Source organism: Camellia sinensis, chromosome 3 (genome assembly GCF_055761805.1).
Source record: "Camellia sinensis isolate YWXY chromosome 3, ASM5576180v1, whole genome shotgun sequence".
NCBI classification, from domain to species: Eukaryota; Viridiplantae; Streptophyta; class Magnoliopsida; order Ericales; family Theaceae; genus Camellia; species Camellia sinensis.
Window position 1 is genome coordinate 226205394 of NC_138963.1, and position 13541 is coordinate 226218934.

The 13541-nt window shown below is 34.0% G+C and overlaps 1 protein-coding gene and 1 long non-coding RNA gene across 3 annotated transcripts; both read right to left on the reverse strand.

The window, feature by feature from the left end:
• Window positions 1–3095: 3095 nt before the first annotated feature.
• LOC114276167 (uncharacterized) lies at window positions 3096–3493 on the reverse strand. Its single transcript, XR_003634091.2, has 2 exons — window positions 3372–3493; window positions 3096–3285 (listed from the first exon to the last, which is right to left on the reverse strand). It is a non-coding gene; the product is annotated as an uncharacterized LOC114276167 (long non-coding RNA).
• A 322-nt stretch (window positions 3494–3815) lies between these two features.
• Window positions 3816–13120, reverse strand: LOC114276166 (cinnamoyl-CoA reductase 1). Of its 2 annotated transcripts, none has more exons than XM_028217951.2 (6): window positions 12801–13120; window positions 12363–12532; window positions 10986–11171; window positions 10671–10833; window positions 4388–4577; window positions 3816–4171 (listed from the first exon to the last, which is right to left on the reverse strand). In XM_028217951.2, the coding sequence occupies exons 1-6, from the start codon at window positions 12916–12918 to the stop codon at window positions 4039–4041; spliced, it is 960 nt and encodes a 319-aa protein (XP_028073752.2). In that variant the 5' UTR covers window positions 12919–13120; the 3' UTR covers window positions 3816–4038. The 2 variants fall into 2 exon arrangements, with proteins under 2 accessions (XP_028073752.2, XP_082778562.1); XM_082922436.1 differs by having other exon boundaries at window positions 12669–13102.
• Between the last annotated feature and the right edge of the window lie 421 nt (window positions 13121–13541).

Sequence of the window (13541 nt, forward strand, 5' to 3'; positions counted from 1 at the left end):
AAAACCCCTCCGACGGTCAAGTTAATATATACTCAGGGAGAAAGAGAAGAGTTCAATGACTGTTAGGTGTTTTCTCACCAAATGATGTTCCATCCTCAGCATGGGGGGCGCAGTCATGTTTATATACTTTCTGCGTTCACCTCTGCACCCACTCGTTTATTGACACGTGGAGTTGTTCTCCCATCTATCAGCACAAATCCAGCTAAACACCATCTAATCAAACCGCCAAACAACATTAGCGGGAATGGGGCAGCCCAGCGACATCACCTCGGCTTCCTATGACCGTGTTACGTAACGAGTTCGACAGCGCCACTCGCCGAGCTCCATCACAACCGAGCTTAGTAGCATTCCAGTACGACTGAGCTCCAGACAGATTAAGCCGGTATTTAGAAGACCCTTCCCGCCGAGCTAAATGTGTGAACCACGTAACCCGGGTTGGCCGACAATCACCTCGGCCAAGTTAGCTCGGCCCAAACTTGGAAGTTGGGACTCAACCGAGCAAACCTAACCTGGACAGGCCCAAGTTAGCTCGGCCTAAACATGGGACCTGGGCCTCGACCGAGCAAACCAACTCTGGAGAAGCCCACGTTAGCTCGGCCTAAACACGCTCGGACCTCTCTCTGCCCGGCTTCTACCACGGCCCAAAGCGAGATTTATAAATCTCCCTCACACTGATCCAGTACTATGGCCTTATTTGGTAGGGCTTATTTCCAACTTATTTAAGCTTTTAGCTTAATTTAAGCTATTTTGATATGTTTGGTTTAGCTTAACAATATAGCTTATAGCTTTTTGTAAGTCAAAAATCAATTTATTCTTAGAATGGGGGAGTAGAAGTTTAATTTATAAGTCAAAAATCAATTTATATTCACAGTTATAAGTTATAAGCTGTTAGGTTAAGTTATAATCACTTTCCTACGGCTATACCAGATGAGGCCTATATAAACAAACACTTTTTATCATATATTTCTAATTCAATACTATCAAACTAATAATCTACCCATTTCATTCTACCGTAGTGCATGAAAACAGTGTTTTTGAACGAAACCAAAACTGGGACACTAATATGCAAAAAATATACTCAATATTTATTATAAAATTTGACATCTTGGATGTATGTGTGTTTTTTTTTTTTTTTCAAAAAAATACGTAACCATGTGACATCGAGACGCTATTGTAGTGGTCCCCCTTTTTTTTTTTTTTTTTTTTTTTGCAACAGTTAGTCAACATCTGTTTTTACTTTTGTTAAATTATATTCTGTTTGTAAATTTTGGGATTTTACCCTTTTTTTCAAAAAAAATTATTATTATTTAAATTTGTAAATTTTGAGATTTTACCCTTTTTTTAAAAAAAATTATTATTATTTAAATTTTCTCACAAGTCATAAATTCTTTTTGGCAAATTGTAACTGATATGTTTGATGGTGTGTAAATATCATTTTTCTTCTATATTAGAGAGAAAACTGTATGCGTTTACATGAGAAATGTTTATAAAGAAACGCATATAGGAGATGTCTTTTCTCTAATTGATAATTCAATTGAAGAGGTGTTGTATTAATCTACTTTAAGATTGCTCTGATAATTCTGGTTTATTTTGTAAGATTTGTTTGATAATTTAAAGGTCAATAACCACATTATGGGATTACATTTGTCTTTAAATAATAAATATGATTTTGAGAATAGATCATTCAATTTTTTAACAGATTCATGTTCAATTAATCTAATTTTTTACATAAATACTTTCTTTAACAAATTTTACAAATTAAACCATTCAAATGGTTCAAAATGAATATTCAAAATTGAGCACACGAAGGACTATGGCACCAACCCGAGAGGAGCTCAACCTATAAAAGTGTACTTTGACCGAAATCGTTTCACGATTCTGGAGGGAAGTCGCTGCAGTTGGGTTGCTTTGAAATTATATTAAACTACGAACTTAAATCTGTGAGATGCATATTGTTTGATTGGAAATAATGCTAAAATCTATTCCTTGATCACTGTATATATATAAAATATATTTTACACGGTACACAATCTAACGTTATTTTATAGCTAGCTAGAAAGGGACCACCCTCAACAATAATATTGGATGATGGAGGTTGTGACATGAATCATTAATGTTTTCTTACATGGAAAGGATGGCCATGTATTTCTTCTATTTATGTTTATAGTAATGACCCTACCCTTCTCAACTCCATTTTATTAAGTCTGTGTTTGGCAAGTGGGTTTGCAGGTTTTTTTGGCTATTTTAGTCACAAAAAATAAAATAGGCTATTTTAGCCATAACAAACAAAACATCACATCCAACTCATAATCATTACATTCTTCTCTCACAAAAAAACTCAAAAAAGCTAAAAAGCTAAAAAATCCTTCCCAAACCAAGCTTTTAAGCCCAGGCTAAAATAGCCAAAAAAGCCAAAAAGCCAAAAAGTCAACCCACTTCCCAAACGGAGGCTAAGCTTCAAAAAGTGGACTGATGGGGAGTGGTAAGAGAGTTCTAAAAAAACAATCACCTTGTTTGGTTTTAATTTTTTAAAAATTAAATTTTTGTATTTTTTTGTTTTTAATCAATATTTTTAAAATTTTAAATTATTATTTTTTTATTTTTTTAAATTACCTTACTTAGATGTATCTAAAAAGTGAAATATTTTAAAAAATTAATAAATAAATAAGAATACGAAAAATGTACTAAATTTTTTTAATATATATTTTTGGTATTTAGTGAATTTTTTAAAGATTTCTTTTACAAATATTATATTTTGCAAGTGTATTTATGTTAGGTGTATCTAAAAATTTTAAAAATTGCTTAAAATATTTAAAAAAAATGTAACAAAAACAATAAAATATGGAAAATAAAAAAATTTAATGTTCTGAAAAATAAATCCTGAATTATGAAACCAAACAAGCTATAACTTAGTTGGTCAGTCTAGATGCAAGACATTCCCCCCCAAAATAAATAAATAAACATGACTCCACTTGCTACTAACATTCCAAGCTCCTGCAACATTTTTGGGTGGTTATACTTTTAACCATTAGTTATGCATAAACCTACAGTGACTAAGTTTGGAATGAAATGCAATACATCAGTAACATATTAAATGATATTCAAAATTTGATCGCCATATATAATGGAAGAGTCACAGAGAGTGTTGGTGGGATATACAATAGTTGAGCCATTTTGAAGCCAGTGGCTAGGGTTTAAGGTCACTCAGGGCAAGGGGGTCCCAAATACAATACAACATGTTCTGTGCCACGCTGACACTACTGGTGCTGCTGCTGCTGCTGAGCCCTGCATATGCATTTCATGGGACCACAATACATACATACATACATACATATATATATATATATATATATATAATAGTGAATCTTTACCTTTTCGTGATTGCGGATGAACCCTGATCTGGAAAGCCCACCAAGTAATATTTGATGTTGCCATGACTTTGTCCAATCATTTATTACAACGTGACAGAGGTCAAAAATGGGCGGGCTTGCTGTTGGTCAAAACAGATTACGTATTAAAATAATCTAATTTAAACTCGTCCATTTAACAAACAGCTTTACTCGTCCATTTAACGAACAGTTTTAAACGGATTGGATTAAACTAGGTAAGTGTAAAACAAATCAAGAGAAGCAATTAAAGAAACTATGGCCCCAAAAATTGTGTTTAGATTATGGATAATGCCTGTCCAAATTCATAATTCTCACTCTTCTTTCAAAATTACTATCTAAATCTACGATCCAAATACAGTCACGAGACAAAACAAGACAAGTGACCAACAAACAACATACATCGTCATATCCTATCCACAGTATCAATTTCCACAAAAACCCAAATTCCATGTAATTGTAACATTATTGCAGTGTTCAAATACAATATTTCAAATTACCTGAGAGTCCTGAGTCACAATATGCTATTGCGAAGTGAACAACAATCGTTTACAACAATACCCAATATAACATCTATAGAACAAAGAGGTTCTGGATATGAGAATGCTTGATGATATAACTTGTAAATACTACAACAGAATGCCAAGATCATTTAGTCCAGAAGTCCGGCTTGTCTGTAGCTTTCAATGGAATCAATCAGACTTTCTTCTATCGGTCTGTAACTCCAACCCAGCTTCTGCAATTTCTCTGAACTGAGCTTTTCTTCTTCCTTTCCCTCAGTAAATCTGGCAATGTGTAATTGAATGAAACAGCAAATTTTAACCCAACGAAGGTAACCCATACTAATAATTCAGCTACATTTATTGGTGATAGACCATAACTATAATTCAACTGCTAATACCTAATCTATTATATAATATAAAATTAAAAAAATGAAAAAGAAATTTGTACAGCAGTAAAATCCTTTTAGATGAATATATTATGGAGAGACAGAAACTTACTTCTTAGGATAGTTGTAGTTCGGGTAGTTTTTCCTGAGTATTTCCACCAGATCTTGTGACTTGATCATGTAAGCTGTGCATATATACCTTCCTTCAGCTTCAGGCTTCTCATATGCCAATAGCAGTGCTTCAGCTACATCTCGTACATCTACTATCATCCTCAACTTGTTTTCGAATTCATCATATCCCTCTGTAAATAACAGGATTGCGAGAAGTCAGGACCTCAAGTGCTACACTTTTCACTGACAAACCATTTTCAAGAAGAAAAAACTATATACCAGATTACTAGTAATAAGCAGCGTATTGATGAAGTCATGGCACAACTTATGAAAAATTATGCACTGCTTGAGTGCCTTTCAAGTGCGCTCTGAGCAAGCCTCTGTGGGCTCCCATTATGCAGAAATCCCAGCACCCTGCTCAAGCACACTTTCAAGTGGCATCAAGAGCAGCTCTATGGACTTCTGTGCAGTTGAAATGTCACCACATTTCTTTAAACCTAGGGCTCTAGACTTATGCAGAGCTCCCAGGGGGCACCTCGCTCGAGCGCTCTTTGATCGGTGCCCTTGGGACTTGCCCAATTAATCTTGTTTTGAACAGTTTCCGATGATAAAGACCACAAGACTAAGCATAAGTTTTTCTAGTCAAACTATGACATGAAAAGCATGTGTCCTAGACTAATACAAGAAATCATATGTAAATAGGATCGAAGCACAATCTGCATTATCTCTAAAGATCTTTAATCTTGATGAGTTGGAGACACTAACCTATTCTCACTAACACACATTTTGTCTATGGAAATTAGCAAGGCATTAAATCACTTTACAAAATACTTGGGAATAAAGGGAGACATGATCTCTATCTGCTGGCAATTCATTTGCAGGATGTCATCTTGAATACTGTCATGGAATCTGTGGAAATCCAAATCATCTATAAAAATTTCTACAAAATGTTAGTTACCTCAATTTATTCGGCTGTGGAGCTCACTAGGTTGGAAAGCTAAGTATTTGCACGTGCCTTCTCTTCCCATTTTATTTTTTTATTGCATCTTTCTTTTACTTTTTTCCCGTGTGTGTGTATTTTCAGGGGTGGGGGGATTGGTTCCACAAGATTGATATCCAGCTTCAAGTGTTCCATTTAAGTGCAAGCAAAGTTGACATGCTGTTTCAACATCAACCCACATCCAACGCTTTATTGAAATACATTTTTGCTTTTTCGAAGAAAGCAAAAACGCAGCATTTGTTTGCACAACATTTATTTGTGCATCCGTACACATCAAATTATACACATGAATGAGTATGATTATATGTACGTATACATGTACATTTATTATTTATACATGCTTTTATGACCACTTATATGCCTATAAGTTCTTACATAAGTATTATACATACCTTTATGCCTATATACAAATTTATACATTTATATATGCATATTTTTCTACATAGAGATGCATCGTAAGTACTTCTATGCATACTTATATGCTACACATGTTTTACTATATTGATTTTTAAATATATCCATACCTAATTGTACATTATATGAACACATGCTGGTTATCAAAAGTAATTTCATTTGCATATTTATGAAGATCATGGAAAGAAGAAAAATAGCAAATCTGAAATTTTACATGAAACATATTTAGGATATCAAGAATTAAAGATTTGGAATAATTTCAAGTCTTCATATCATTATAGTAGGTTTTAGTAATTAAGGGTATAATGGTAATTCCAACAATTGTCGGACATAGGTTGTAGGGGTCGCCCATGGGTTTTATTTTGGGTCAAATTATTAAATGGGTCATTATATATGGGTTTTATTATATCTAAAATAATTTTAGTGGTCAAAAGTTCAAATTTTCTATTTTGATATTGAAGTAGAATTAGAAGTCATTAAAGTTTCCTATTATGATTGAAGTAGAATTGGAAGTCATAGTTGGTTTAGATCTAGAATATTAGTAATTGTTAAATATTTTTAGTTTCTAAATTTGATTTATAGTCCTTATAGAATTAGGAGAGTCTTTAGCCTATAAATATATGTGTAATCTCAATGATTGAGGAAAAAGAGTTAATATTATGAAAATTTGAGATTGCGTTTGTGTGATTGGCGTATCCGTTGTGAGGGTGAAGCACCTCTCTCTCTCTCTCTCTCTTCTTCTTTTTCTATCCAGTAAGATTACTGTTCACATCACTGTTTACAGTGCTTAGAACAACCACCCAACATCCTCTAAACATTTGTGTTTTCATTCCCAAAACCCTCCCTTTTTACAAACCCTTAAACTACTATATTTTTAAATACTTTTGCAGCCACAAACTCCCACCAAATCTAACCTTATAAGTCTATTATTGTTGCTGCCAGTATAGTTAACCCGGGCTCACTACTTGTAGAAAAGTAATCCATACTCGTCCTACATTAGTTTGGTATGAAAGTTTCAAGATCCTATCTTGTTCGTTACCAATCTTTTGACGAAATTTCTTTCTTTATTAAAATGTTGACAAGCATTGAATTAAATTTGAAATTTGAAATTTGAAGCCTCGTCAAGAAATTATAGAGCTACTAAGAAAGATGTTGTGATGTTAAAGGAGGATTTTGGGATAATTAAGGAGGATGTTGCAACAATAAAAAGTGATGTGCATACTATCCAGACAACTTTGAATGGATTAAAAGCTTTCATGAAAATATTAGTGGTTGCTGTTTTGGAGAAGATTAATATTTAAGAGCAAAAAGATGATAGTGTTGAAGATTTTGAAGAAACTATAAAAGAGCAAGATGAACATGTCGCTAATATTGAAGATCTTGAAGAAATGAAGGCAAAAATTAATTTATTACTAAAGGAAGCATGAAAGATCATCTTGATCAAGAATCTACAGCCAAGGAAGCCAAAGAAAATAATGAGAATGCCACTGAACTTTCTGGTCTTCACAAGATAAATGAAGTTCACACTGAGTATGTTATTCCTAATAAATTTGATGGGGTCAATGGAGTGATGACAACATTGAACTTTTTGATTTTCTCATCGTTCATTCAAAACAATCAATTTAAATGGTTACAAGTGCAAAATTCCATAATCCTCATACTTCAACATTATAAAACTCGAGGTCGAGTTTTTTCGAATGCAAGGGGGAATGATGAAAATCATGGAGACAAAAAAAGAAGAGCAAATTTGGAATTTCACATGAAGCACATTTAGCGCATCGAAAATTAAAGATTTGAAATAATTTCAAATCTTCATGTCATTATAATAGGTTTTAGTAATTAAGGGTATAATAGTAATTCTAATAATTGTTGGACATAGGTTGTAAGGGTCGCCCATGGATTTTATTTTGGATCAAGTTATTTAATGGGTTATTATATATGGATTTTATTTAGGGGTGGGCGCAGGTCGGTTGCGGCCATAGAACTTCTAATTCGCCATCTGTTTGCCAGATTGGCCGATTGGAAAAAATCAATCTGCATCCGTCCGCTAATCCGGTGGATGTGGATTGAGCGGATTGGCGGATGGATGCGAATCGGTTTGGCGGTTTAAAATTTTATAAATTTTCAACACAATTCAACTTGTGCACTTCTTAAAATTAAAAAAAAAAAGAAGAGTATTACAATCAATGACTTAAAAAAGTATTACAATCATTGCATGCCTCATCCACATATTACAATCACAGCATGCTTCATCCACATAAATAAATTAAAATATGTGGTTCTTAAAATATAAAAACAATTCAAACCACAAAAACCATGAACAGAGCAGTAGTAGATATTGTATGCCTCTGTATTGTTACATCTATATCTGTTTTTGAAAACAAAAATCAACCAGCATATATCATCTTTTTTATTTATTATTTTCAAAGTTAGATTTAAAAATCAAAAAATATAGATAAATAATACATTTATTTTTTTTAATTCAAAAAATATATTCAAATTGAAAACTCTTTTTCAACAGACTATATTCAACATAATATTTAAACTCTTTTTCAATTGAAAACACAAACAAAATATCTAAACAAATTGAAAACACAAAATCTTACAAATTAGTAGGGCTGCTCGTGGTTTGGCGGTTTGGTTACAGCCAAAGGAACCTCAAATCTGTCATCTGTCCAGAATAAGGCGGATTGAAAAAATTAATCTGCAACCATTCGCTCGTCATCACGCATCCGTTCAAAATTCAACAGATCGATTTGGTTTGGTCGGTTTGGGCGGATTAGTATATCTGCTGCTCACCCCTAGTTTTATTATGTCTAAAATAATTCTAATGGTCAAAAGTCCAAATTTCCTATTTTGATATTGAAGTGGAATTAGAAGTCATTAAAGTTTCCTATTATGATTGAAGTAGAATTGGAAGTCATAGTTGGTCTAGAATATTAGTAGTTACTAAATATTTTTGATTTCTAAATTTGAGTTATAGTCCTTATAGAATTAGGAGAGTCTTTAGCCTATACATATAAGTGTAATCTTAATGATTGAGGAAAAAGAGTTAATATTATGAAAATTTGGGATTGTGATTATGTGATTGGCTTATCCCTTGTGAGGGTGAGACACCTCTCTCTCTCTCTCTCTTCCCTTCTATCCAACAAGATTACTGTTCACATCACTGTTGAACAGCCATCCAACAATCCCTAAACACTTGTATTTTCATTCCCAAAACCCTACCTTTTTACAAACCCAAACTCCTATTTTTTTAAATACTTTTGTAGCCACAAACTCCTACCTAATCCAGCCCTATAAGTCTATTGTTACGGCTACCAGTATACTTAACCCGAGTAGGAAAGTAATCAATACTCATCCTACATCACATATACTTCCATATATGGCCATTTCATTCTTATGTAATGACTTTAATAGGAAAGCGTAATTAAATTCTGTGGGGTGACTTCAGTGCTCTTTTGAAAGGGTTCAATCAAAGCATTGCGAGACTGAATTTGGAGCTCAATTGGCCTCACCTTCTAGAAGTTCAATCATAATGAGAATGGTTGGAAAAACAAGCATCACCATTCCTCGAGGCTTAACATCACCAAAACTCAAGCATTATATACATACATTTATCCTTTTAATACAAATTGGATTCCTAGATTGTAGGCTTAAAGCATGACAAGAAGGATAAAGCAGAGCAAAACTGCTTCCTATATGGAATGTAACTTAGTTGCACGAAGCGGGAACGGGAGCGGGAGCGGGAGCGTAGAATCGTAGACATTTCAAGAATCGTTAGTTAGGAGCGTTTGTATATATTTTAAATAATATATAAAAATATATTGTAAGATTATATTTTTTTACGGGACTAGACATGTTATAAATAAATAAGAATTATAAAAAATTATATGTTAAAATATTCTAATTATACACTTTTATTAGAATTTTTTTAATTTATTCTAAAATATTTTTGTTAAAAATTATTTGTTTTATGTTATTTTCTTAAAAAAATAGCAAAATAACATTAATTCAATAAATATAATATATAAATAAATACACATAAATTTATAAAGATAATATATAATATATAAATTAAAGCAGATATATATATATATATATATATAATTTATAAAGGTTATAGATAATATATAAATAAAAACATATATTTATAAAGACAAATATATAATGTATATATAATTTATAATGGTTATATATAATATATAAATAAAAACATATATTTATAAAGACAAATATATATATATACATATATACATTATACGTATATGATATATATATATATCAATAATCTGAGAAGAGAAGATGAGAGAGAGAGAGACGTCGCGCGAAGACCAGCGAAGAGGAGAGAGAAGTCGCAATGGCCAATGTGCGACTCGCGAAGACCAGCGAAGAGGGAGACGTCGCGAAGACCAGCAGCAAAGAGGAGAGAGAAGTCGCGATGGCCTGTGTACGACTCGCGAAGACCAGCGAGGAGGAAGGAAGAAGTCTCCGATGGCTTGTGTAGGTATTCTGATGGCCAGCGATGGAGCTCTGACTGAGAAAAAGACAAATTTGTGATCAGATTCGCGTTTCTTTTGCATCAAAATCGCGATTCTTCAACGAATTTGAGTTAGAAGCGCAGAATTGCGCTTCTGACGAAGAATCGTGAGCAGCATGAACGATTCCTGCTACTAAGGAATGTAATACCAAAAGTAACTTCTCAAGCATTAAACTTCAAAAATTAACATTCCACCGTAGCATATATAAACATGCATAGGAACACATATGAGCACATCATTTAGAATAAAAGAAAATAAGATTTACATGGATAAAAAATGCTACTTCTACCTGAGAAAATAAAATGATATAGGTTTTGTTCAATAGGTACCTTTTGAAAGCTTAATGAGAACCAAACTACTAGCATTTACTGTGGACTGGAGCATTGGTCCCAAAACATGGGTTGGACACACTCTTACAACATCAAGCCCACTTCTTTTCGCAAACTCTAAAGCCTCACTTTCTGCTTTTGTTTTGGAAAGACAATACCAATTCTGGGACAAAGAACCAGAAAATCAATATAAATATAGAAAACATGAGCATGGAACCTACAGTTTTAAATAGCTTTGAATAATATCAACAAGAAATGCACTACAATCGCAACATAATCATTACGAGTTTAAAGTTGGCTTGTTTAATTGATTACATTAGTTCTTCTGCAGTATTCCGCATCAGACCAACAAGACTCGTCCTTCACTTGACCCTTGGGCCATTCAGGGTTCAAGGAAACAGCAGCTCCGGAAGATACAACCACCACCCGTTTGACATTTGCTTCAGAACATGCCTTGAGTACATTAAGAGTACCCTTCACAGCAGGCTCAATTAGTTGCACCTGCACTAAAGCTATTAGATACTATGGAAATAAAATAACTCACCCAACTCATAACACATTAAAGTCCCATTGAAGTTAAACATTCAATGATTACACATGTCATCACATTTCAATCCTGTGACGCACTTCTTTACCTGTGGATTAACTTTTACTATCACAGATGCAACCAGGGGTTTACAGCAATCAAGAAGCCCACAGTTATGCATTCAACAACTTCATGGACCCAATTTATAAGAGTAACTGTACAAAATGCCAGCAACTCCCCTAAGTGACATGCCACATTGATCCCCAAATGGTGAGAAGTAGGGAAAGGTGCTAACACTTTAATAGACAAATGCACATAAAGAAACTAGTCCAAGAGTGTAAAATACAATTAGGAACTTGGAACATAGGAACATTAACAATGATTGGAAAGAGAATGAATACTATTTTTTTTTTTTTTTTTTTTTTACAAGAAACAAATGGGTAAAGGAAAATCTAGGGAAAATGACAAAAAGAGATCTAAAGCAGTTAGGGAGGTTAAAATTAAATTGAAGGCTTACAATTCTCTCTATCTTAAGTTCTAAGGATGGAGAACAAGATATATAAGATGAAGAGAAAGAAAAGACGGAGACCTAGTTTAGGTAACAATTTGGAGATTATCTAATATGTCACCAAGTCATTAATATAGGACATGAATGGTCTGACTCATTAAACCAAAGGGTCGGCGACACAACATCTGGTATTCAAAATTTGGTACCCAAAAGTCACCATAGGATTACTTCCTCAAAAAATGAACCCATGTAGCCAACACCAATTAATTGGGACAAAAGTTTTGTTGAGATGAATTAAGAATTGAACAAAACACAAGCATGGTCGGACCGGTATCATATTTTCACGGCTCTTATTCTCGTAAGTTGGCTCAGTCCAAAAAAGTAGCAAAATGAAATAGCTAAACACATTAGATTAAGAGATGCAATATCCAGAAATTCTCGCCGCCATAAGAATCCAAGTTACAGTAGAATTGAAGCCATATGGGCTGATGCAGGCTGAATGTATGGACTATGAAGCAGTGTTACGTGGTCATCCTAATATCAAGATGAGGACAATATGCAACACTCCACATAGGTTCATAAGTCAATATAGATATAAAATTGGCAAGAAGGATGCAAATGATTTCAATAAACAAGTTCAATCACAAGGTATTCTTGCCTCCGGATCTGGCAAGCTGCCAGGGGGAACTGGACTGGCGACATGGAACACTCCGACACACCCCATGATGGCTGCAGAAAGAGAGTTGTAATCCAGGAGATCCACCTTGAAGAGTTTAAGCTTCTCGGATGCTTTTTCAAGTTTTTTCAAATGAGAATTTTTCTCATCATCTGCAAGATAAATTGAATAGGATTTACAGAGCCATATGAAAATCTTTTAGATCAAGGAATATATGTTCATAAACATGTTATTCTAAATTAAAACAGAAAGAGCATCAACTAGAGAGAGAGAGAGAGAGAGAGCTACAATAATCATACGAGTTGAATAGATGATGAGATTGGTATGTAAGAGATATAACAGTGGTTAGAGAGGCGATGGAAAGTTGAGGAGAGGGAGAGGGATAGGGATAGGGATAGGCATAGGGATTGGGGGGCTTACGAGGATCTCTAACGGTTCCATGGATGGAGTAACCATTAGAGAGAAGAAGCTTCACCAACCAAGAAGCTACGTACCCTCCCGCCCCTGTCACGCACACTGTGCCCTTCTCTTCCGCCATTCACTCGCTGAGTCAACCACTACTACGCCCTACAGCCACCACAACCCACTCATGCTGCCCTCACCTCATCAAAAACACAAAGGTCTTATAAAAAAGATAATTACGAATCGGTTACGTTTATTTGATTTGACTGCACACCCACAACCTACGAAAACCAGCCACTCAAACAGCAAAAATTATTCTTGGGAGTTAATTTAGGGTTATTTAGAATATTCTAAATAAGTGTATTTTTTATTTTTTAAATTAAAAAGTTGAGAAAAAATATATAATTATTTGGGATAATTTTTTGACTTTTTACAAAAAATATATATTAAAAAATTATATAAATTAATGTATAGGAGAAGATTGGACGGAATAGGTGGTATGGTAGGCTGAATCCAAGGGCAGCGCCGGTGGAGTAGAGGTTGGGGATGATTTGTTGTTTTTTGGACATTGAATTGGAGGTATTGTTCGGCCCGTGGGGGCCTATCAAGGGTCCCGTTTTGCTAATCAAAACCGTTCAATGTGTAGAACTCGTCGAGCACTATCTTCTTGTAAAAAATCACATTTATCGGATATCGATAGTCATCTGATCGGATTAGTTTGTTTTCAACCGTTAATTATAACACCATCTATTTTATAAA